We start from the raw sequence: 26,305 nt of genomic DNA, 5'->3' as shown, positions 1-26,305 counted from the left end.
TCAATCTTTAATCTTTAATGCGTAATCTAATACGGATTTAAGAGATTACGTTCCAAAGTAGAGTAGCGTTCGATTGATCACTCAGGACAAAGAAATTTTTGTTTCTTTTATCCTGATTGGTCAATAGAACGCTACTCTATTTCAAATTTTGGAACGTCCCAGAGATGAAAATATTGATTAAAATCCAAAAGATATATTGAATATATTTGTTGTATGTAAGCCAAATATCAGATGCGGCGTGAATCTTTCATAACATCTTTTTTTTATATAAAATTTCATAATCTTTGCTAAGTTCGGTTAAATATTTAATGATATTCTGGATTAAATATTTTCGGATCGTATTGTATGTCTAGATATTTATGTATCATTGCCGGGTTTTGAAACGAGGCGGCAATTTTATAACGCATTCATAAATGATAAAAAAAAAAATAATTATATAACTATTGAGATTAAATTCATCTTCATCGATGATAATATTATCGGTTCTCCTTAGAAGCAACAGTTATAAATATCTAAATATGATGCGTTCGACTCAAAAATATTGTATCTAAAAATGAAAGAATTCATTATTATTGACGCCTTTTATGAATGTTTGCATAGTTAAAGTGAAAAATGTGTGTTATAAATTAATATTGTATCATTGTGTTCTAATTCAAAATCAATTCTTAAAGAATGAAACAAAGAAATTAAAATTTTATATATATATATATGAAGTATACACATACACACATGTTCTCACCTACTAGATAAAGATCTAATAAAGAAAAAAATTACAAACGATATTAAGTTTTAATCTAAGACTATCATTGCAATTGTTGCTCATATTATTTTAAGGCTGTACAAAATAAAGGTATGATACTCGTATATAATTTTACGGATTCCTCCATATTTTATTGAAAAATGGTTAATAAAAAACATAAATATACGAGTAATGTTTTATTATTTATAATATTTTGATCATATCTTTTTTTCTTGATCGCGCGATAACAAAAAATACTGCGATGTCATTTTTCGTTTTACGATTAATAATTTTTCATAATTAATTTGCACGAATAAGAGAAAGCGCTATATAATTTACAATCGAAGAAAAATTATAATTCCGGATATTTCCTATAAGAAAAGAAACATAATAATATTATTAATAGTTTTACTTAATATAATATTGACAATAACTGTAGGTTATCAAGGCTTCTGATTCCTCTGCATACGTCATATTGAATTACGAAAAGCAAAAAATTATATCCATGAATTCTTGTCTTACAAAATACATTAAATCAATTTTTTTCCTATGCCACCATTTGTACTATCGTATAAATGGTGGCATAGGAGTAAAATATATCTGAAGACTGTTCTCATATTAATAAATAATTGTAAGTCCTTTTTAACCATCTATACCAATTTTATCAATCCATACTGTTGAATAAGAATGGTAGAACATATAAAAAAATTTCGATATATACAAGTTTCGCAATAACGGTTTTTTGCTTTTGATATCATAATTCAATATACAGAGAGGAAACAGACATCTTAAGCGAGTACTACGTGCGATAATACAATCTTATGGAAGAGGATTCGATCGAATCATAACTCACAATCGATTTACATCATCGGTCGAATTATCGCATGTAATATGAAGATTACGCCCGATATGAACTATTGCATGGCACATTCGCTGAAAAAAAGATCTTCCGTAGCTACATATTTTACTTTATTTGTTATTAGATATTCTGCGCCAGTGTCCAAATGCCCGCATTTTAGCTCTCGTGTGTCAATATATAAATCATCCGATAATTTATTGTACAACCGATCGTCATCGGCATAATCGTCAATATGCGATTTTTCAATTTATCGAAATATACGAAACGTGTTTAAAATCTTCGTCCGCCGATACGCAGCAGCTAATCATTTCCTCACTCTCTCTCTCTCTCGCTCTATTATATCTTTATAATTTATAAATATAATTTGATACATCATCTTTGAAAAATACATTCGTTCATACATCGGATACGTTCCATACATCCATATCACCCTTCTCCTCTTTAGAAAACATTCATTTTTTTTCTCTCTAATATAAATCTAGAAACAAGTTAAAAACTTAAACAGTTAAAGATTTAAAACAATGATAGTGACGATATAATAATAATAATAATTATAATAATAATATTAATAATAATAATAAATTTTTTATAGAGTAAGCACAAATGTCGCTTGAAGTGTATATAATGGTATTTAATATACAACAAAATTATTTTATCGCACTATCCTAAGATACTTATCAGCTATTGGAAAGTATCTATAGAAGCGACCTTAACATATAATACACACTGCAAAAGTATAAATATTTTGCCCCAATTCAAACACAATTGAATTTTGATCTTTGAGAATGTTCCACGAGTAAAAATATTCTGTTGATAAAAACATAAAAATAATTTTAAGTGATTTTCTAAAGCAAGTGTATTTTACTTGTTCCTCGTTAATAAAAATTATTTCAATGTATATTTAGCATATATAAAGAGAAATTATTCCAATGTCTTATTTTAATCTTCAATAACTAATTATTCTTGTTATTTGTTATATTCATTTTTCAATTTTTAAAATAAATGATTTTGACATCAGAAACAGAAAATATCAATGTATATAACATTGCAAAACGTGGAATAAGAACACAAACACATTAAAAAGAAAGAAATTAACATTTGAATAACAATAATCTTTCCTTTTAAAAAGCGCTTTGCAACACAAAATATGTTTAAATCCGTTTATACAATACTTTATATGAAAGAATTTGCATACATACATTACATTATGTATATTATATGGGAAGAGATGTGTTTGCTGAATATATTGTATAAAATATGTAAACATTCAAACAAGTAACATTAAATGTAAATATTAAAAATTGCATCTGTTATAGAGCCTTGTTTTAAAATATATTAAATATAAGCATTTATTTCTCTATAGTTTTATAAGCATATCATTTTTGTGTAATTGTATGTATGCACACATAAAATAAAATTTAGAGCAAATAAAAATTGTGAAATTATTTGAAACTATATATAATTGTTGTAAATTGCTCTGCGAAAAGACAGTGCTTATATATTTTTTTGTAAAATACTCAGAAAAATAATATAGAGTGCTCTCTATATATTATACAAAAATTATAATTTCGTTATTTGATAAAACATGATAAAATATGTTTTAGAAAGTAGCGACGTTTAATATCACGTCATATCACTATAATATTTCAATATGTTTTGGATTTTATTCATATATCGAAGTTAATATAAGATCATCACGATACAAAGACTAAACTAGATGCCTATATTCACATGAATATTAGTTTCTGCTATTATTATTATGCTATCATTATGCTATAATGGCAAATTTCGGGCTAAAGCTAAACTTCTATATTAAATGTGAATATGTTACATATGTTTATATGTGTGAATTTCTTCCTTTTGTGCTTACCTGATATATATATATATATATATATATATATATATATATATATATATATATACTATGTCTTATATTATAACTACAGTCTCTCGATTACACTTTTAATTCGTCTCTCACGATTATGAATAAAATTCTTCACTGTTACCATATGTGAGACATTTTATTGGTGTCAATATTGGCAATAAACGTTCGTGCGTTATCACTGAACTCGTAACAGTCTTGATGCATTTTGCATTAAACATAAACAATTGTCATAATACCACTAAGATGGTTCACTGCCCATTTGCACATCGCTAGATATTGATTGGGGATTCTTTTCGGTATTTTGTATAGGCACCTGTGAATCAGAAGTATTAATAGTCTCTTTAGATGTAAGTACGATAGGAGCAGTCACGATTGCTGTTTCCGTTTTATGATATTGTTTCACTGATGACGACAAAATTGTTTTCGGTTTCGCTTTTGCTTGCTGCTCCATGCTATCAATTTCAGCCCAAATGTTCCTCACTTCTTTAAACAGCTGGAAAAGACAAAATAAATTTGTTATTGTTATTGTTCAACAATAAAGCATTCTCATTGCCGAGAGAGTAAAAAATATAATTGCTTGAATATATAATTGCTAAATATAAAAAACTTAATTACTTGATTCAACCATGCTTCATCTGCTAGTAATTCGTTTAATATTATTGTAGTGTCTTTGTGTGGATCAGCCACTTTTTTATCTGCCACTCTCCTTGCACATTCCAAAAACATTAAATATTTTTGATGAGCGACTTTATTGTACAAGGCTACCTTCTTTTGGCAAATGCGGCACAACAAAAAGTCCTAGAGAGACAAATATGAATGAATAATAATCGACACAGATTTTGTTGTTATTACATTTCATATTTGTGCATTATGTACTTTTTCATGAGGTACTCTTGGATCTGGCGGCGAACCTTCCAATGTAGTACCATTGTATGGTTGTCCATAAAGCAGAATTCTTGCATGAATTCTAATTTGCTGACAACCAGCACAACATTTCCCTTTATTTTCTGAAGGCGGTAGGTCTTTAAGCACATTAACACATGGCCATGTTGATAATGCTGTCACGACATTTGGTTTCCATTTAGTCGTGGACAAAAGACGACGTTTTCTCTCTTCCGTTACTTCATCGACAATTTTAACGTTTGACAGAAAATAATCGTCTAGACAACAAAAAAGAAAGACATATGTTATCCTACTCAACAGGAAAGTTTTATAGGTATTTGCTTACATATAATTATTGTAACACACATCACATTGTAACATGCATGTAAAAATATGAAATATCGATTTAATTTCGTCTCACCTTGTTCCTGAAATATTTCAGTAAGGAAATTGGAATCCAAAGCTTGTGAGATCAATGTCTGTATGTACACTTCGAAATTATCTTGATATCTCTCAGTATCTTTCATAGATTTATCGATATTCTCACTAATCAGAGACAAAAATAAATATTATATAAGATATATAAAACATCTCAAAAGATTTGAGATATTTTTTCTCATACATAAATATTTACCTGTTATCAACAATCATCTCGTCCCTCAAGAATTCCACAATTGTTTCTATCTTGCCCTGCTGCCAGAATTTCACCGGTACTTGTTGATATATGTGACGATTTTGTGAAACCCATGCAGAATACTGTAAAATTCGTATTGTAAAGTATTTAATTCGTACTCGCTGCATAATATACTTTAAAATACTTAATTATAAATTTACCGTAGATATGTTTCTGTACAAAGTTTTTCCATTGGATTTAAATGGTTCATATTTTTGAAGCAATGTTTTACCATCTATCCTCCAAAGAGGAGGATATTCTTCATCCAAATCTGTTTTAATCACAACAAATTCGCCAGACTGGAAAAAATAAGAAAAACTGTTAGCTTCTAGTAAAAAGTTTATGCATATTATTTTTTAGCGAATTTTAATCAGAATAAAACTGAAGAGATTTACCGCATCTTCTGAGTTGCCTAAATGCTGCATGTAAAGTATGAAATTAATAAGATTATTAATTTATTTTTACAAGGTATAGCCAATAATTCCTTCAGATCTGATCTTTTTATTTGGTTTAATTTTACTTGATTTAATTACTTGCTTTAATTTTATTTGATTTAATTTAAATAAAAATATAAATATAAAAGAATATATATATATATATATATATATATATATATATGAAAAGTTCTACATAAAGCAGTATTTAATAAAAAATCAAAGATTATACATACATTAAGAAAGACAATATAAGAGAATAAGAAAAAATAATTCTTATAAAAGTATCGTGTACCAGATCTGAAAAAATTAAATTTTCACAGAATAATGATACAGAATTAGATACCTTAAATGGCGAAATATCAATATCTTCATCACTTGCTGCTGCTACTAGTTTCTCGTCAATCTTACAAGAAAGTTTGTTAGCATTGTTAGAATTTTTTGAAGATATCTCGTGTTTTTTTCTCGTCGATTTTTTTGAAACGATAGCTTCTCCAGACGAATATCCATCTTCCTCTAAGATTTTTCTAATCTTTTTGGTAATGACAGGCCTCACGCGTTTCTTCCTTTTCTCTTCTTCATCCCCGACTAATTTCACAGCAGGCGTCCACGCTGGATCAGAATCGGAATCAGCCTGTTCCTCGTCATTGTCAAAATAATCTATACCCTGTTGCCGATCCAAAAATTGTTTCGCCGACGTCTTTTCCTTTGCCTTTCTTCTCGATGTCTCGCGTCTCGGAGGAAGTAATAGAGGATCCACTATATGAAATACACATGCATTTTTAAAGTCATGAAAAGTGTCAATTTTAAAAAAGAAAGATTTATATATTAAAGATATATTTACATTACCTTCTTCAATTTTCTTCGAAGATTTTTTCTCCGCTTCTGCTGCTGCTGCTGCTGCTGCTGCCGCAGCTGCTGCTGCAGCAGCTTTTCTCTTCCTATCTGTGGGTCCACCAGGCTTAATAGGCCGACCTTTTCTGCCTTTGCCTTCCGGTTTTACAGCAACAATTTCAATATTACTCGTATTATTAGTAGTCTGCACTTTCTTTTCAGTTTTCTTAGGGGGAAATAGAAAGTCATCGTCACTAGTAAATCCGTCATCGCTCGAATCAAAGTTTGCTTTTTTTCTTTCCTTCGGTAACGGAAAATACCTAGGATCATTAGCATAGTCTATCACTGGTGTTTCCTTAACCGGTGTCTCTTTAAGCAGCGGCTTCTCTTGAGGTTTAACCTCGCCGTTGGTCGAAGCTTCCGCGGGTTTACTCGGCTCAATTGGTATATATGGCTTTGACCTATTCCATGTCGCTTTTCTACCACCGCGTATAGCAGGCGGCGGAGAAGGATCCCTTTCACCTTGCAGAAACTTTAAATAGCTTGTCATAAAACCTGTATTGGGATCCCTGCTGGGCCGTTTGAAATCTTTATTCATTTGATTCGTGTTCTGCATCAGTTGCTGATCTTGTTGAAGAAAACCAAGTTCCTCTTCAATATTAGGAACGACTACCTTAGGCTGATCGTCTCTGACCTCTTGATTGTAATTGGGGTTTTGATTCGCGACATTCTCAGCACCGAATCCTATCGACGTAATTTCAACCGAGGGCTGAAACTCGTGCGGATGATGCGGATGATGACCCGCGGGAATATGGAAAGCCGGGAAATAAGGGATAGGTGGCGGCGCATGATGATGCGATACCATCAACGACTGATGCTGATGAGCCGGAGTGTTTGCAAAGTTATTCGAGTGATGTAATGAAGATTGTGAACCGAAGGCGCCAGATGCGGCAGGAAACATCTTGGTGGGTGGGGGCGGTAGATTCCACCGTTCAAAATCGAAATAACCATTCTGCTGTTGTTGATTCGCGTTGTGATGCGCTGGCGGAGGTATCCTACCGAGGTATTCCGTCATCGTCGTGGTTCCCGTAAGCTCGTTCGATGCCGTACCGTGACCAGCAGCCTTTTCCAAACTTTTTCTCTTTTTGTTAGCATTATCAGCTTTTCGTCTGTTTTCCTCAGCCTGCTTTTGTTGTTCCGTTGTGCTAGTCGCAACGATCGCTGCATGCTGTTGCACCTGACAGGGACTCTGCTGCAATGTTTGCAAGTTTTTCACAATACTCATTGGGTCACCCCTACAACTGCTCAAATCTTGCAACGCTACTTGATTGGACTCGAAATATGGTTGCTGTCTGCTATCCGACATGTTCACCAACCTTTGAACTTGTTGCTGCTGAATTGACAAGCTCTGCGCGTTTATATCTCCCGTGTTCGCACCGGTATATACGGCGACGGAGAACTTTCTGTTGCCATTTATCGTTTGGCGGTTATCGTTCTCCCAACAGACCTGTTGCTTCTGCGTTTGCGAAAAGTCTTGCTGTTGCCCTTCATACGTCGTTTTACTCTCCGCGTTGTAAGCGGTTTTACTATTTTCCGTGCTAGTACCCAACGCTCGTGTAATCACCGAGGAATACGCGACTTGTCCTTGCGATGACGGCCTGGGAACGGTAACATCCAAAGGTGACGGTGGAGTGACTTGTTGTTGCACTCCGCCTTTGTACTGCTGTGCAGCATTGGTGCACTGATTACTATTGTTTTCGGTATGTTGTTGTAACGGTGATGGTGATGACATGGTCGCCATCGGACTGTTGTACATAGGATACGCGGGACTTGGCACGTGACCCAGAGGACTGGCCTGCGAATGAGCTTGCAAAGGACTCGGTCGTCGTGGAACGACGACGCTGCAGTCGGGTCCGTTTTGCGTTGAGGTATTAGAGGAATAAGCAGAATCTGTCGAGGTAGCGGACTTGGATCTGCCTGAATGATGATATTCCGTATCGTTCGTTCCTGATCCCGTTATATAATGTCTGTAAGATGTGGCTTGTTGTTGTTGTTGATTCAAAATATGAAATGCCTGCTGCTGCTGAGGATGTGATTGTAAATTGCTGTTAGACGGAGTTCTCTGACTGTTTGTAAGCTTGCCGCTGGAGTTATTGCAGTTCGTGGAATTATTCGCAGCGTAATTCAAATTGCGATTATCCATAATGGAGAAACTGATTGGTGACGATTGATTATTATCGTGTTGTTCGTTTCTTCGATGTTCGACACCGTGACTCCCCAATTCCGGATAAATCTTGGTTTGCGCTTTAGTTTGGATATTCTGTTGAGCAGTCGCCGCTTTGTTAGGCGGGGATGCAAAATTGCGCGTTCCCTGCTTATCTTGCTGAACTGCTTGCGTAGAACCCGAACGTGCGGAAGAGCTAAGAAAAATTGTCGTTGACGCAGTCGATCTTGATGGCGGTTGCGGTATCCTATATTCTTTACCCGAGGCGTTGTTCGGTGTCGATACGATACACGATTGCTGATGTTGCAGTCCCGATGACTGCACCTTTCCATTTCCGGCGGCGGATTGACTTCCATTTCCCGCACTGGGATAAGTGTTCGTCAAAGTATCGGAACTAAAAGTCGTCGGTACTTGATGAAAGAACGTTTGTCTACCGCTAATCTGCACGGGAATGGATTTTACGCTAGTCGAGGTAGGCGATTGAGGTCTCACATTGACTGATTTCTTCGTGTCAGCCGGGCAGCTGGCAACCTTAAAGTCCGCGTTGCACGCAGATGGACTAGTTAACTGAGATGCATTGATATTGTTTATAGTCTGCATTGTACTGAAATGTGCGTTGAAGGTGTTTTCGTAACCGCTAGTATTGCTAGATTTTGTGGAGGGCGGACCAGGGGATGATGGTACAACACTCTCGTGCGGTAAAATACCAAATGGACTAGGAAGTTGTGTATTGTTCTGAGGTGTCCAGGCCAGAGTCGATGTCGTAGGCGATGTCGACGCTCCTTGTTGCTCGAAAAACGTTGCTTGATGCGTCGAACTATAACTCTCCCTCAACGTAGGAATATCGGATTCGCTCGTAGTGTTCTGTTTTGTCACCGATACTGCTTGCGCTTGAGCAAGAGCTTGTCTATGTTGAGTAACATAATGCGCTTGCTTAGTATTGGGATGATGGAAGAGCGGCGAAAAGACTTCGTAACCCACAGGGGGTGGAGTTAAAAACCCCCCAGGGTTAAAAGGGGACGGTTGACCCGCCAGAGTTGCTGTTGTATGTGCCGCTTGTAAAAGTAATTGCGACGTCGATGTTGATGGCACTGCCTGTGTAACAGCCGTTGCTAAATGATGAGGTACAAAATCACTAGTTGTAGTTGGTGTTGCAGTTTGAAACGTTCCGGTAGTGCCGCTCGCAGTGAGACGATTATACGATGTATACCATGGACCAATGGGATCCATTACCCAAGCTTGGCACAATAGTGCCTCGCTTGGTATATGTTTAGTAGATTCTTCCAATTTGCAATGTAAAATATGCACTCTGAGATATTCATAACATAACTTTTTATCTCACAACTTTTATATATTTCTTTGCACTCTTATATATAGGAAATTATATTGAAAACATTTCCAACAAATGCAGTCATAAAAATTTCTCCCAACAATTGGGATTAGCAGCGCAGAGGCTCCCCATCTGAAAAGAAATGCAAATATGAGACTAGTTAAAAGAAACATTAAAGAAACACAATGTAGATAACTGTATGCCTTTCTTATGACAGTCTCTTTTGCTGTTATTAATTCTGTCAATAAGCGCAAAGCATTCTTGTAATCATGATTTCCTGATACAATCTTGTAATGATAAGAAAATCGCGTTATAAAACGATGAAAAATATCATCAGCTTACGTTTCGTATAGAATCCGAGACGACGTACACAACAATGAAAAAATATACACTCGGTAGCCGGCTGATTAGGTATTTCCGGAACACCGCGGAATCGCGCGCTCAGACGTGAATGACGACGATGCGATCGGCGATGTTGGCAGGATCCGGGATTACTCGTCTCGGTGACGTTTCTCGTGACACAGCGTTCACTTACGGTGATCGGTGGCGATGACAATCGGCGCGAATGCTGCACATCCGACGATGACGGGACAGCGGAATACAATCGTCGCATACTCGACACGGAGGCAGCCTCCGCGACACAACGATGACGATGATGATGACAATGACGGCGACGCTATCCTTTTCAAGAACGCGCAGCCATACGGCGGAGTATATCGGCCAATGAAACGATGCAGCGCTCACCGGATCGCTAAACACGACGATGTCTCGGCGAATAACACGATAAATATGGCTACACAAGCTGCTACAGGGCGAACGTGCGACAGGCGATACCAGGCGGGCGGCACCAGCAGCAGCACCAGCAGCACCACCGGACGGCGAGTCGCGGCTCACATGATCCGAGCGTGTGCGCTCATGAGAACGCATTCCGGGCACCGCTTGACACGGCGTCGCGATGTCACTCAAGGTCCTCGTATGGGTTCATTTATTCATCTAGAATACCGACGATAACCGATATTCATCGACATTCGTGTGCATCGTGCAGAATGTCGCCCCGCACTGCTGTCCATTACTGACCACCATTTTGATCCCGGTCAACAATAGACCGTGCCATCTTCCGTCTGCTTCAGGTAAATAATCGCGCACGCCGAACTTTCGAATGGATAAGCACAAACCCGCGTTTTTTCAAATTTCTATTAAATAAATTTATTATAACAGTTTATAGCCTACGACAGATTTTTGCTAAAGGATAAATATTGTACGAAAAAAATCGTCGCATTGTATATATTACATAGTGTGAAATATTTCTTCGCAAAGAGTATTTTCTCTTGCTTGTATTTTAATACTTAGATGAACTGTTTTTATCGAATGGAAATAGATGACAAGTATACATATGAAATCAGCAACCTGTTGATTATTAAAATGGATTCGTATTTTCGTTGCTTCACCACCTTTCAAATTTTATTTAAAGTTCAAAACAGTAAGAGCGTTTTTATATTTAATATACACATATATATATATATATATATATATATATATATATATATATACATATACAGGAGAAGGGGGGAGGGGGATAAAAGAATGAATATGCAAGAATAAAAGATAAAAAAAAAATTGAAATATTAGATATTAAAAATTCATAATCACAATAATAACATTTATTATAATCATAATGTAAGAATATATTTATAATATTAGCCTAGTAATAATTAAATAGTGTAACGCGCGAGTATAATCACTCATTACTTCGTGATTAAGATAGATAGATCGCGTTTATATTTTTTACAACTGCCAAATTATTGCTACAGTAGAGACTGAGTAGGCAGTTTATGAGAATCCGCGGATTGCTTTACCCAGTATTAGTGTAAAGAAAAAATAGGATTCAACAATTAAGACACTTAGTTGAGTATGTCGCAGATATCATACAAGTATACCAATGCCACTGTCTGTAGTAAAAATAAATGATAGAACTTGAAAACTTTTTGTAATGATCTTCGAGAAACGTGAGATTCGAATTTACAATAAATTTTGTCGCAAAACTATAAAAATTATCTCAACTTATGCTTGTTATAGAAAAAAAAATGTGAAGACAAAAAAATAAATAAAGGTTCACATAAATTATTGTTGTCACATAAATGTGAACAAAACAATCAAGAGTATAATAACAAAGATATTATCGAGGCGAGAGAATATATTAACAAACTTGACTATACAGTGGCGGTATCACAGTTATTTTGATATCGTACAATACTTGCAGTCACACGTCTCATTCAAAAAACTCTTGTTAAATCAAAATTGTCGCATAATATAGACATTACATGATTATATACAACTACATCTTCCTCGCGTAAAGATTTATAAATCATGTTTTCTCTGAGCATAACGAGATATTTTTAGAACATCCGTGCGCTTTTAAGTATGAACACGCTCTTTCAAATATATGTGATATAATCCATTAGAAGTAAATAAATAAGCTATATACTACATATTATGAAAATATACATAGTTATGGATTGATATATCATCGGTTGTGACTGAATTCGGATAATTATATTGCGAAAACAGTTTGAAAAAACATTTTATAAATACATTTAAAAGTAATAATAATAAATAAAGACAATATGTGGCAACACAGGCCTATGACCTGGCATAACTTTGGTTTTTTCCTTTTTTTATGTAAAATACATCCACATTAATATCTAATTACGGTAACATTACAAAATGCAATATGTAATCAATATTGCTCTGTTTATTTACGTTGCTGTTTTTTAAAAGATTTTAACGAACGGCTACCTCATTTGCATCTTCCGCTGTTGCCACATTGCAAACTTTCCATATGCAGCGGTTAGCAATTGATTGAGATGACTCGTTAAATGTTGACTAACTGCAGAGAATTCTCTTTGCACACGATCCTAAAAATGAAATTTATAATATTAAGATCTCCACAGACATTGATAAGCGAAAAAAGAGTAACACAAGGTATTTACCTCAAAAGGCTTTAGTTTAGCAGAATGAAATCTATGTAAAGATTCGTGCATTCTGATCGCTTTTTCCTCGAGTTGTGGTGTCGTTGGCGGGAAACTTCGCCAAAAGTGCCTCAACAACTCACATGCGCATACATATACATTACACAATTCTTTCTCCAAATCCTTTGGTATTAATTCTACATAATATTTATTTAAATGATTATAAATATATATCTGTGTTCACATTGGTTAAAGAATATATAGAAGAAATGAGTTACAATGTATATTATATATTATGTATTTAATAACAAAAATACTTACGTCCGAGACTCTCTTCCCGAAAACCTTTCATTAAAGATCCGCCAGGCGTTAATTCACCTAAAGCCGATACTGCTGCAGCCGGACTAACTAAGGATGTTGCTGCCTGTCGCGGTAACGTGTTACCATACAGCCATCCAGAAGCTTCCTTTTTCAATTGGCTTAATGTAATAAGTAGTTCTTCTGAAGTTGGTTCTGTGTTTCCATATCCTGGTATAGGTCCATGCAAATATCTATCTACATGCGACAAATGCAATGGAGTTTCCTTATTCGTATTTACGTCACAGCTCGTGTCGAGATCATCGTAAGTTATCTTTTCTTGTATTCTACTCTGTAAGAAGATATTTGTAAACACATTAGATGATACATTCTATTTTGTTTGAGCGACAATTATAATTGCAAAAATAGATTGTAATTTTGAGTAAATTGTACTGTACTTTTTTAGTTTTTGGTCCGCCGTCTAGTTCGTTATTCGTTACTTTACTCGCAGACGGTGTAGATCCATTTAATTGCGGTTGATTGATTTGTGTCGATTGTTTGGCAGTGCTGGCTTTCATAACCATTATACTATGTTGATTAAATCTCTTGATCATACTTTGATGAACGATATTTCCCGATGTTTTATCAGATTTGTTACATCCGCTTCCATAGTTTTCATCCAATGTTTGATCCTCGAAGGAAGTGATATCTACCAAAGGATCATTTATCCCAGATTGAAGTTCCTTCTTAAGTTCTTGATCATCTATTTTGGCACATTCGGTAAAAAGATCCTTGGTCCCAGCATTGATACGATCTCTGTGAAAATAATGTGACTGAAAGAACTTCGTCCAGAAATCAGACTCTGACATTTTGTGAGGCACATTTTCCTGATGTTTCCTCTTAACGGCTGGGTAAGTCTTAAATATACATTCTATTATATCGACGGTTAAATTGTATTTTAATCCATTGCAGCCATCAGTTTGTGGTTTAATATCCGCCTAAAAAATTTAATCATTTCATCACTTCATTAATAACTCTGATAATTTATATATTAAATAAAAAATCTCAAGATAAAAAAAATCTTACTAGAAAAGCACTATTAACACCTATCTCTTGGCGTTGAATCTTTTTGGCTTGTGTATACTCTGCAGCATGTTGAGACCAAAATTCCTCGGATGATATAACTTGTGTGATAACTAGATCACGATATAATTGTAGCAACATAGGATGTTCTTGGAGGGTTCTAAAAAAAGATGTTTATAATTCATAAATTAACCACATTACATTCTACTTAAATAGTAGAGAAACTAACGAAATTTTACCTGTTTTTTTCTTCTAACTCTTTATTAACTTTTCTCTTAAATTTTGGTAATAGCTGTTGCAGCAACTCTTTTACATCATCTCGGTCTTTAATTTGTGCTTCTTGTCCATTTTTGTTTACAAAGTGAAATGTAGATGATGTACCATCATGTAAAACCACCTGCAATTGTATCTTTGATTTTCCTTCTGGTGATATTTTTTGCGCTGCAAGAAAAAGAATCAAATATCTTTTAGTCATACAAAAATTTCTTGAAAACAATACTAATTCACGATTTATATGATTCCTTAAAAACTCACATTTAATATCAGCATATTTATGGCTGACAGATACAGTATCCCTATTATCGAGCATCCATGCTATCCGTTCGTTCATCACATATAAAGTACCATCTCCTTTTTTATAACGCACTTGACTCACTTGCATTAAAACATCTTCTGACGATGTAGTCATGGTGAAGGGAGATACAAAGTATAATATAATTTTTCTAGAAATGATGGATACAATCCTGAGAAAAAAAAATTATATTATATAGAATATGCATAGAAAAATGCAAACAAAGAGGTGCTAAAACTCTTTTTTTTTTAAAAATATAATATATATTTAGATTAGAAAAATAATTATTTATCACACTAATATACAGTTTAACAAAAAATAATTTTTTGCACTAGATGATATTTTATCATATATCGCAACTATTCTGAATAACTCTGCGAAAAAGCGATAAGAAAATCCCCCCATAAATATCGCGATATCAAGTAGAGAAGAATGGAACACCATGGACCTCGAACTTGTTTGTCCTTGAATATCGCACGAAGATTATACGGCGCACTTCAACAATACCGATATCGTTTTTTTTTAACAAAAAATGCGAAAAAGGCAGGATATATGAAAAGATGAGAGATAGAGAATGTTGCTTGACGTCGTGGAAACGATGCAACGTCGTGGCGCCAACACCGAGACGATGCAGCGCACCGCGGAGTTGGCGATTGCAATTTTCGTCGATGAAACGTTTTTAATCGGCGCGAAAATCGCTTTCCCGCATACTATCGCGCGTTTCCCGTTCACGGCGTGCGAAATTCGACGTGAAAAGCATGCGTTTACCGGTGTCGGGTCGCCAAAAGCCGCGGAGCAGTATGGAGGCCCGTCGAGCGGCACGGCCATGTGCAGAAACACACATCGGTGGACGCATCGCGAGCACGGCTACGGACGGACCGTCGGTACGGACAACACCATCGACCTGCGGCGACTGACGGCACTATGTTGCTCAAGCGACAGCGTCGTCGTCGCTTCCTGTGCGAACCGCTCGTCCTTATTTCGTCTTCCGTCTCGCATCCGTCGCGCGTAAAATCTTCATCTGTCCACCCTCAGGAATTCAGCAGTTATTTCGTGCATTTACGAATAAAATCGGCTACGCGTTCTCTCGATAGAAATTATTTTCAATTTCTCGAGATACGACATTGAGCACAAGACCGTTGCGCGCCGCGCGCGTAATCGAACGTGCGCATGCGTGGTCGACTCGTGGCGCCAAATTATGATTCGGTTTTTGGACGAGAAGAGAAACGTCTGAAATATATACACATTGTTCGATTTTGGAAATTTTTCAGTCAAATATATGATCGAGATCAATTCGCATCATCTCTCTCATAAATATTAAGGCCTACAAATAAATAGGCCTAGAAATAAACTATGGAAGGTGTGTACGAATATAAATTCGTTATATCATAAGAAAGTATGTTATCTTTTTCAATAGATTTGTGTATACACTTTTTGTAAATATGCAAAATTATTATTTTAATTAAATAATGTATATATACGCATATATATATATCAGAGAGATATAATTTTCATCATGTGATCAGTTAGGTCAATATTAAGGTTACCATAGAGAGTAATATGTTTTAAAAGTACTGAAAATATCTACAAGATCGAGAAAAAAATTTCAGTGGTATTTTTACTTATAATAACGTGTGGAGTTATATCGAGACAACGTGTACATATTTTACAAAAGTTAAGACTGGATGCAATTATTTTCCGCCGATACAGAATTCGAGTACGTAATACGGAAACCGGAGCAGCAAAGAATATGTTTCGGTTCCGGACAACCACGCGATACCTCCAACAAGGGAGCGAGCCCCTTTATGAAATATTACATCTTAGAAGACAATCCCAATGTAGGACCTAGCTCCTACAATGTCTTGAAATCGTTTAACGCCATGAAAACTAGGGTACAAATTCTTTTACATACATATATATTTAAGTTATTATTATAGTAATTACATTTATTTAATTATATAATTATATTTATTTAATTTTCTTATTAGCCATGTTCTCATAGTATCAGCAAAAAGGGTTATAGTGGCCTTGCTCGATTTGGCAAATCTATTGCTTATATGGAAGATTATCCATCACCATCTGATTACAATGTTCCTTCCTTTCCTAAACATATCAAATCACAAAAATATCCATTTGGGTCTACTAGTGAAAGAAAATTGTTCCATGTCAATAAAAATCCAGGGTAAAGAACTTCCGTACATTATTTTCACAGAAGTTTTCTACAAAGTAAGTATAGTTTAGTAATGATAGTTTTGCTTCAGGCCTGGTATGTACGTCAGCAAAGAGATAAAAGGCATTACATTTCAACATAGTTTTGGTGGCAGAGTTAAAATGCTACTCGGTGTCGACCTTAAGTGTTGTAGTCGCAACACAGACACTTGCAAGATTTGTGGCAAAAAGCCAACAGGAGATTATTGGCACTTGAATAACAAGATCTTCTTGTGCAGGATTTGTATGACACAAGAATTTCAAGAACAAGTAAAATTTAAGAAGAGGGAACTTAAATTATTCCGAGTAAGATTTCAGTAATATTAATATAAATTCTTTAATAATATTTATATAATTATATTAATGTTTATGTAATTATGGTTATGTAATTGTAGAAAGTAAGAGATTGTTCAGATATCCACATTCATGAAGGCACTGATGCAAAGATATGGCTGACACATCCTGCTGTAGTTAAAAAATGGACTAGAAGAGAAGCATATCTCTCGGCTTATTTAAAAGATTAAAAAAATGGTGTTATAACAGATATTAAATTTCGAATACAATTTTTCAACATTTTCGTGATTCTACCATTAATATTATATGCACTAAATATAAAAAAATTTTTTACATAGATTGAATTTATTTAATTATTAATCAATATTTATACATTTTCATAAACTTATATATGTCTAATTTTAGGCGCTATATACACACAAAGATTATATAAAAATATGCGCATATATATGTATAGTAAATACTTCAAATAATAGTTTAAATATTCTAAGTAAAGTAGTCCAATGTCAATATTTACTTGATATTATCATTACGTATACATAGTCCTCAGTCAATAGGATAAATTATGAATTAGGTTGGATGATACCTTCTTCAAGAAAAAGAAAATATATAATAATAAGTCTATAATAAGTTAATTCAAGCACCAGTACCATAATTAATTATCAACTAATTTAAAGCCCCTGTTTCCTCATTGCAATCTTGCATATATTAAATTATGTCAGAAGTGAGAAATATAAAATTCTTGCAAAATATAATAATTTTTTTCATATACCACCATTCACATTTAATAATTGGTAAAGTATATTAAAAATTCCTTTTTTTATTAATAAATGTATATGTAACCGGCATGTATCTTAAATTCCGGCAAAAATAGAATTTATGACAAATAATCAACATCTAGAATTATTTATTAATCCAGAAACCGAAAGGGAAAAATCTTGAATATATTTTAAAAATCTATTATTAAATGCAATTGTGGTATCATACAAAAAAAGATTGCAAGAATATTCATACAATTGCTTTCTTCTAACATCACAATTCAATTTAATAATGTCGGTGAAGGATCAGAAATCTTAAGCATACTTTAATTAGCATGTCCACATTAAACATTAGGTTTTCAAGCAGAAAAATTCTATCTAATATAGATGAATATTAATGGAAATTCGATAAGTACTCCATGTTATCACTAATATTAATATTCATTCATCTGGAAATTTACAAGACATAATTATGAATAATGTGTGCAATTATGTTATATCATAAAATATACATGTATATGTATATATATATATATATGTATATATATATATATATATATAATTTATAAATATATAATTTTATAAATGTTGCAGATTCATTGTAAAATCAGTCTTTTTTTAAAAAGGCTTAAAATTTTTATAAAACGATGGCTTACAAAAATGCGGCGTTTTATAAAAAAGCTAAATCTTCTTGTAAAAAGGCTCATTTTACAAAAAAATAAAAAAACATAATATTTAAAAAAAGCAGTTGCATGTTGCAATATTGTATTTTTAAAAAGATAAAATCATCAATCAATTTTCTTATTCTATGAAAAATTTAGTGAATATTTTAATCGAAAAATATGAATGCTATATAAAATATTTTATATTTCGTCAAAATAAATTATGAAATAAATTATGATTTTCTAATAATTCATTAATACTTTTATGCAAAATAATAAAGAAGACTGTGGACATATTTATGAAAAAAAGACATATATGTAATTTTATCTAAAAAAAAATAGAAGATAATATTTCAAAACTTCCCTAAATAATTGCATTCATAAAAAATTTATCTTCAGCACACGGTAACTTTTTCTGTACAATGCAATTTTCATTCAATAAATTTTTCCTCTCTATTAGCACATATAGTTTTGAAGATATTGTTGATTGTTAATGCTTCATTCTGTTCATTCTGTACACACACACATGCATATACACAGATTGTTTTTTTCTATATATTCTAATCTAATTACAAATCTTACACAAGTATCCAAATTTAGCAATCTGCTGACACATTCTGAATGTTGTCTTGTTGATTCGTCATAACCGAAACAATCTTAGTATCTTCCACAGGATTGCCGCCTTCAGGCGCTTGTCTCGAAACTCCGGGAACAGACAATTCTGTGAGACAGTAATTCCCTGTTTTGGTGGGTCCATTTATTTGCTGTACTGATGATTTGTCGAACATAATATCAATCGTCGATTCTGTACTATTATCCGACATTAAATCATTGTTGCTGGATTTATATATGACGGTTACATCGATGCTGTTGTCAACATTTCCCGATATGTCCGAATCTGTCAAAGCGAAAAATTCTCCCGTGTTCTCTTCAGACTCTAATGTGCTTGTCCGACTTTTTGTTGGTATGTCGTTTCGAGATAAAGTCGTTTTATTCTCCGTCGAATGATCGATTCTACTATCGCGCATTATTGCCATGCCAAAACTTCTCGCGTACTGATTGTCCAGTTGTTCTGCTTCTCCTTCCGGCGATACAGCAGCCGTAATTTGCAGATCTGGCAACAAATGTTGATACAGCAGTGGATTGAACATATTGTCCAAGTCCATATGACGTACATTAGAAGTGATTAGATATGTCGTTAGTTCATCACAATTGGAACTTTCGTTATTTTCCTCCGCAACTAATTCTTCACGTATCACTGTCGATATTCTATTACGAGGCTGTGATTCCGATGTTTGGGATGATTTAGAAAAGTTTTCATCGTCGACCGTGACTAGATTCGTCGTATTAGAGTAAGCCTGCGGTTCACTCAAGTCATCTGTCTGAGTGGGCACTGAGCAAGTATCGATATCGCGATCGTTCTTGCTTTTGTCCTGAAAATTATTTCTATGTTCCCGTAAACTTGCAAACAATTCGAGAATGTTTTTTCTCATTGGTATAGCCGTTGCAGAAGGTGGTCTAGGCGGTAAGTCCAAGGAAAGCTTGTCGAGTAGATGATTTATATGCGTTTTGGTACCTCGCGCCGGATATTCTGCGCTACTACTTGATAAATAATTACGAGTTGACGAACTGCATCGATTTTGATATTGATTGTGATAATAGCCGACATGTTCTGCGAAGTGCGCATTAGGACCAGTGCAATACCCAGTATCAGTCGTATCCGAATTTATAGTTCTAACTTGATCTGAACCCGATTCGAAATGTGAATTATAATTACTGCTTATAGCGGAAGTCTGTCCCTCGTCATTTCGATCATTCTGTATATTATTTTGTTTCGGCATTTGTAACGTGCCATTAGCAGTGTACCCGACATCTGTATTTTGCGATGTAATTTCGATATTTTTATTATCGGTATTTTCATTATCACTATTTGGTTCGATCATGTCGAAATCGTTATCAAAATCATCTTCGAAAGCCGTGTTTGTGACATCACTTAAACGTGACTGCAAACGTTTTGTGATCTCGTCTAATTCGGTCAATTTTTGCCTATAACATATATATTAATCATAATTAACTTTGTACGAAAAATAGTAATAAAATAAAGAAAATAATCCCGATATTATACTCACTTCAAAGACGATGATAGGAAAGACATAGAAACATCTTCCAGGCCGTGACCAATTTCTACTACAAATTCATTCGACTTAGGATTATTTTGTGTATATCCGTCTTTATTATGGCTTGCATATGATAACATTCGATGTGCATTAGATTCTGCCATATCGCTACAAGGTGTGTTGTACAGATTCCAGTTTGTCGGCGACAAATTATTGCATCTCGATAAATTAATAGCATCAGTCGGTGCAAATTTTCCCAAAGGTAAGTTATCCAAAGGTGTTATAGTTATCTAAAATTAAATTAATTACACATATAAAACTTTTAATTAAATATATGCATCTCTCGTTCAAAATAACACAAATCACAAGAATTTACTTTAATTTGTCCGTTGCATTTTCCAGTAAAATCCATAATGTGAAACCATCCGGATACTGTGGGAAATCCAGCTATCAGAACCGAGAGATCGACAGCAGAGAAACCAATCACTATGTCTTTCCCTAAATTTATTTCTGTCGACGTATCTGGATCGATCAAATACCATACTTTAAGAATTAATCTTTTCTGATTCTAAAACATAAATTATTATTATAAATAAAACATGTATTAAATATAAAGTTATATGATAATTCATATGATAAGAAATATGCGATAGATATTTGCAAAGGTTACATACATTTAAAAGTAGATCCATCGGTAATTTTGCGTCGCATTTCCAATTCCATTTTGGATTGCAGCTGTGTGGAAAAACATTCGTCGTCATATATGAATTCAATTGGCTATTAGAATCAAGTTTATGAGTTAAATCCTGAAAAGTCACATATGTACTCGGTTCAACAAATTTATTCGGTCCTTTCATCTTCGGCAAATGTAGCGCGCATTCAATTTCCACGACAGATCGAAAGAAAGAACCATCACAATCAGTATTTAATTCTTGTCTTTGCGCATTTTCTTTCATCACGGATGAATTTGAAAAATTATCATAAGCATTGCGTTGTCGATCTACTTCTTCGTCGTATTCTGCACCGACGCCAACGCTTCTATACATTTCCGTAGGTAATTGAAAATCATTTCTCGGACTGCAACTATTATCGCTATCAGTAAAATTATTACTATTTAGCGTATTTAAACATAATTCTTTTTCATTCATTTCTCCTTCATCCACATGATTCATCTCTGTCTGCGCCGACTGATCAGTGCTGGTCTTATTAATATGTAACGCATTCGTCAAACGGTCAACTAAAGCATGTAAAGCCAACTGTTCGGGAAGTTCAACTTCTTCCACTGGTTTCTCCAGTCTCGCATCTTGAAGACTCGAGATATCAGTTTGACTTTCTTGATTCTTATAATCAGCAGATACTGAATCTCGATCGGTCGTATTATAAACGTGATAAGCGAAATTATTATCGCGTGTAACTTTTCGAGAATTGAGATTTAACACTTCGGGAACATTACACGGTGAACCCTCTTGGTAAACATTCGTTGCATTATTCGTATTGTCATGAACATGACAGTGATAAACTGTTCGTGATATAACACTAGTATTTCTTAAACCTCTTGACACTTCTAGTAATGCAATTTGCTCCGCAGTGCCAAGTGCGACCAGTGCAAGCAATTCTCCGCAAGATTCTCCACTTACTGGATCATTAATACCGACCCAACCATCCACGCTTATTACAGGGTACTGTATGAAAACATAAAAATTTTATATAATAAATTTTGACAATATTAAATCTGATGAAAATAAGATTAATTATAATTACTTTTGACAATAACAAGTGAGGTAAAACAAGTGGATCTCTGTATGCAATGTATAACTGGTGTACAGGTAATTTCGCTATTCCCAACAGATTATCTGTCTCACTGTTTTGTCGACTGTATACTTCTATGATTATATAATTATCTCTAATTCTCTCCAATAGTTCTATACTATGAATTAATGGTACTAGCTGCAACAAACGTTTTTAATAAAATTCACTTTTGTGCTTATAAATCATTTCATTGGACATAAAAGAAAAAATATGTACTTGAAAGAAATGATAGAATGGATTTTTCGTATTACTACAGATTTGACTTGTTGCTTTATCCTCTCGCCAAAATGCTCTACATATCAAATAGGTATTAGATTCTTGTGGTAAATTTTTACCCTCGGCTATATATATCAAGCCATGAAGTAAAACCTAAAATGCAAATAATAAGAACCATGATAAATATTTACTTAAAATAATATAACTATTATATCTGAATAAGCCATAATGAATATCACTTAGCCACAACCATGCTATACACAATTATCCATGTTAAATGAGTATTACTACAATTATCTTACTGTTTATTGCTACTTCTTGTTCAACAACATTTTGGTTCATTTAGTATGAACAGCCAAGCGGCATTAAAGCATTCATTCCTACTTTAATTACATCATTTAAAGTTACCTTATCTTTAGTACCATTTTCTGGGTTACTTGTATCAATTTTTTTATTATCTGAGCTTCGTTCTCGGTGCTCTGCTATATCTCTTGTAGCAATCAAATCTTTATTGTTATTACTAGTTAAACATTCAATTCGTTTGGCAGAGACGGACGAAACCTTACTACTAGATTTGGAAGAATGAGTTCCTGTTGCACTTCTGTATTTATTACCGTTTGAGCTCAAAGATTTAATCTCCAAAACAGGGATATTTTCTTTTGCAGACATTAATGCATCTAATAAAATAACTCTATTATCCGATATTCGACATCTGTTTAATATATCTCAAAAATATATTATACTCACCAACAAATTCTTTTCCAAAGTAAGTTGAATCACAGCCTAATTCTGCTGTGATCTTTAAATCACCTATTTTGATCCCTTTATTAATAATAACTATACGTTGAGTACTGCTTAAATTTACAGTATTTGCAATGTCATTGATATTCATGGAACCACATCCTAACTCGGTTGGAAATTTTTTATTAAGATGTCGAACAAAAATTTTAAATGTTAAGGGAAAATTTTTCTTTATAATGTGTCTTTGTATATTATAGATACCTTCAGAGTTGAAATCAATAACTGTAACAATTATATATTATTCTATTAAATATTTTTAATAAAAAATATTTTTAATAAAAAGTTTTAAAAGTCTTAATTATATCTTATTTAAATAATTTTCCTAAAACAATGCAAATCTTTACCTTGACCCACTTGTTTTTTAGCACATGTTCTTACAAACTTAATTTCTTTATTAGATTTTATATTTGTTTGTCTTGTAGATCCAAATGTTGTATCATATTGAATAAAATATGTCAGTGACAATGGTACACCATCTATGTTTGAAAAAAGAAAATATGAATTTCATATCAAATACAATACAATATTTATATCAAATGTTTACAAAATATAATACTTAAAATATATTGATATAAAAATATATTAATATCAGTTTTCTCATGAAATATGACATTACAAGAGAAAAAAAAATTTACATACGTTGCAAGCATGTAGATTTCGCACGTCTGTACCCCGCAGAACTTAGTGTAAAGGATTCAATGAAAATTCTTATACTATCTACATGATCCAAAGGATGTGCTCCTAAAACATAAAAAAATTATTGTTAAACTAACTTCAAATATTAATTTACTCTGTTTACAAATCTTTATTAACTTTACCAACCTTTCATCTCGCCATCAATTGTCTTTTCATACAATACATCTTCTATAGAACTGTTTAATTTTACAAGGGAATTTTCATTCCCTTGTCTAATGTTTATATTATCTTTTTTACTAGCTGTGATTGTTTCAGAAGCCAGATCTATCAAACTTGGAGTTGGAGATATTGATCTCAATGTATTTAAAGCTCTCTTCTCTTCTAAGGAAGTCATTTCGGTTCCCAAAATATATTCGTAAAGCTTTGCTTCATTTTCTGCTGAAGTATATGAACATAAATCATTGCTAATTGAATTATCACTAAGAGCTAAAGAATCATCATTGTAAGTCTCCTTTAATATTGCTCCTCTAAGTCGTTGTGCTCTGGCAACAATCTGAGCAACTAAATTATCTGTTACCATTTCATTAAACTTTGTCTTCGATTCTTGAAGATCTCGCTTGGCTTTAAGAACAGACTTATATCCATCACACATATCATTATTTGTAGATTTGATAAAGTTTTTTTTTTTAATAATATCAGCATTCTTGTAGAATGTCACTGGTTCTTCATTATATTGCAAATTATCATCAACTGATGCTAAAACATCGCTTTTCTCTTGTTTTTTATTGTATTTGCATGTTTTCAATTGCATATTTGGGAGCTTTGTTAAATATATTAATTGCAAAGAAACATGTATTTTTCCTATTCTATCGCCATTATTATTTAATATTGGAACAAACTGAGTATAATATTTACAAGTAAATATCTTAGACAAGTCTCCTACACGCGCTGTGCCAATAATGTTGCGACTTTTTTCTGCAATAATCACTAATTCTAATGTTCCACAATTTTTTAGATAATCCTCAAAAAGCGTTGCATTAGTTTTTATAGCATATGTTTTGGTTGTATCCTCATCTGTTCTTGCTGTATCTGTAATACTATCTATCGGCCTGAAAAAAAAAATATGAAAATTTTTGTGTTATGTACATTGTACAGTTTCACGAAAACAATAAAATATATTTAAATATATATATATATAATTAACACGCAATATTTGTTTAAGCATCATTCGTTTTTTTCATCTGTTTCATCGAAGAAAAAAAGTTGCTCCGAAGCACGGATTATTACAATTACCTGAATTGAGCACTGTCGTGTTCGCCCCACCAGGAAGCCACTACCGTGACATCACCGGGACTTCTGTGCCAGAGAACTTCGTCAATAACGAGCCTCAAATTACCGTGAATTTTACCTTCGACTAATGGTGGCAGAGATCTGTATGGCTTCACTTCCGAATCCATTTGTTTTCTGTAAGACAACGTATAACTGACATTTCACACATCTGTCATCAGAGTTAGGTTAAAAGCACGCCGAACGCCGAACAACCACGCGAAACGACATGATAGAGCAGATGTGACGATTATAGAGCGGGCTGATAAACGATACAGGCTTGCCAATTTAAGATTTAAGGATCGGAAACGCGATTTTTTCAAAAAAAAAAAAAAAATTTTATGAATTGATAAGCAAGATATAGATACAGTCAACGACGAGATACTATTAAAAACTGTCTGAGTAAATTTTCGTGATTATCAAGTAGGCCCAGTGATAATAGAAGATTAGTGGTGGACATTACCGGTCGTTTTGATAGCATCAAAAATATAAATTTCACGAGTTATTTAATTCATTTGAGTATAAATAAATCAAAGAGAATAATCCTGAAAAATTACAAAAAAAAGTTATTTGAATCTTTTGCCTTGTCATTGGCAAGACTATTAAAGATCGGTGACTCTAGATAGGCCCACGCCCAAATTAAATTTTCGTGTATTTTCTTGTGGGCCCGGATGGAGATAATAAGAAATTGATAACGT

General features: G+C 33.7%; 4 protein-coding genes across 7 annotated transcripts; 1 reads left to right on the top strand and 3 right to left on the bottom strand.

The window, feature by feature from the left end:
• Positions 1–923: 923 nt before the first annotated feature.
• LOC126848061 (uncharacterized) lies at positions 924–10,344 on the bottom strand. Of its 2 annotated transcripts, XM_050588593.1 has the most exons (10): positions 10,203–10,344; positions 6,322–9,992; positions 5,819–6,231; positions 5,434–5,457; positions 5,200–5,337; positions 5,000–5,121; positions 4,787–4,911; positions 4,360–4,643; positions 4,099–4,281; positions 924–3,976 (listed from the first exon to the last, which is right to left on the bottom strand). In XM_050588593.1, the coding sequence occupies exons 2-10, from the start codon at positions 9,758–9,760 to the stop codon at positions 3,722–3,724; spliced, it is 4,983 nt and encodes a 1,660-aa protein (XP_050444550.1). In that variant the 5' UTR covers positions 9,761–9,992; positions 10,203–10,344; the 3' UTR covers positions 924–3,721. The 2 variants fall into 2 exon arrangements, with proteins under 2 accessions (XP_050444550.1, XP_050444551.1); XM_050588594.1 differs by lacking the exon at positions 5,434–5,457.
• A 1,155-nt stretch (positions 10,345–11,499) lies between these two features.
• LOC126848064 (general transcription factor IIH subunit 1) lies at positions 11,500–15,704 on the bottom strand. Its single transcript, XM_050588597.1, has 8 exons — positions 15,549–15,704; positions 14,744–14,952; positions 14,449–14,650; positions 14,213–14,369; positions 13,585–14,124; positions 13,151–13,478; positions 12,851–13,026; positions 11,500–12,775 (listed from the first exon to the last, which is right to left on the bottom strand). Exons 2-8 carry the CDS (start codon positions 14,895–14,897, stop codon positions 12,653–12,655), a joined length of 1,680 nt encoding a protein of 559 aa, XP_050444554.1. The 5' UTR covers positions 14,898–14,952; positions 15,549–15,704; the 3' UTR covers positions 11,500–12,652.
• A 14-nt stretch (positions 15,705–15,718) lies between these two features.
• LOC126848067 (uncharacterized) lies at positions 15,719–18,609 on the top strand. Of its 2 annotated transcripts, XM_050588608.1 has the most exons (5): positions 15,719–16,140; positions 16,491–16,672; positions 16,769–16,962; positions 17,042–17,294; positions 17,384–18,609. In XM_050588608.1, exons 1-5 carry the CDS (start codon positions 16,134–16,136, stop codon positions 17,510–17,512), a joined length of 765 nt encoding a protein of 254 aa, XP_050444565.1. In that variant the 5' UTR covers positions 15,719–16,133; the 3' UTR covers positions 17,513–18,609. The 2 variants fall into 2 exon arrangements, with proteins under 2 accessions (XP_050444565.1, XP_050444564.1); XM_050588607.1 differs by lacking the exon at positions 15,719–16,140 and having other exon boundaries at positions 16,295–16,672.
• Positions 18,610–18,762: 153 nt separating this feature from the next.
• Positions 18,763–25,909, bottom strand: LOC126848060 (C2 domain-containing protein 3). 2 transcript variants are annotated; one of them, XM_050588591.1, is made up of 13 exons: positions 25,575–25,909; positions 24,468–25,390; positions 24,285–24,386; positions 23,990–24,121; positions 23,847–23,867; positions 23,592–23,747; positions 23,253–23,521; positions 22,845–22,997; positions 22,581–22,766; positions 21,494–22,501; positions 21,196–21,387; positions 20,832–21,109; positions 18,764–20,748 (listed from the first exon to the last, which is right to left on the bottom strand). In XM_050588591.1, the coding sequence occupies exons 1-13, from the start codon at positions 25,736–25,738 to the stop codon at positions 19,299–19,301; spliced, it is 5,034 nt and encodes a 1,677-aa protein (XP_050444548.1). In that variant the 5' UTR covers positions 25,739–25,909; the 3' UTR covers positions 18,764–19,298. The 2 variants fall into 2 exon arrangements, with proteins under 2 accessions (XP_050444547.1, XP_050444548.1); XM_050588590.1 differs by having other exon boundaries at positions 18,763–20,748; positions 23,592–23,867.
• Between the last annotated feature and the right edge of the window lie 396 nt (positions 25,910–26,305).

This window comes from Cataglyphis hispanica, chromosome 3, assembly GCF_021464435.1.
Source record: "Cataglyphis hispanica isolate Lineage 1 chromosome 3, ULB_Chis1_1.0, whole genome shotgun sequence".
Lineage (NCBI taxonomy): Eukaryota > Metazoa > Arthropoda > Insecta > Hymenoptera > Formicidae > Cataglyphis > Cataglyphis hispanica.
Note: the sequence above shows the minus strand (reverse complement) of the source record. Positions and strands in the feature narration are given on the sequence as shown.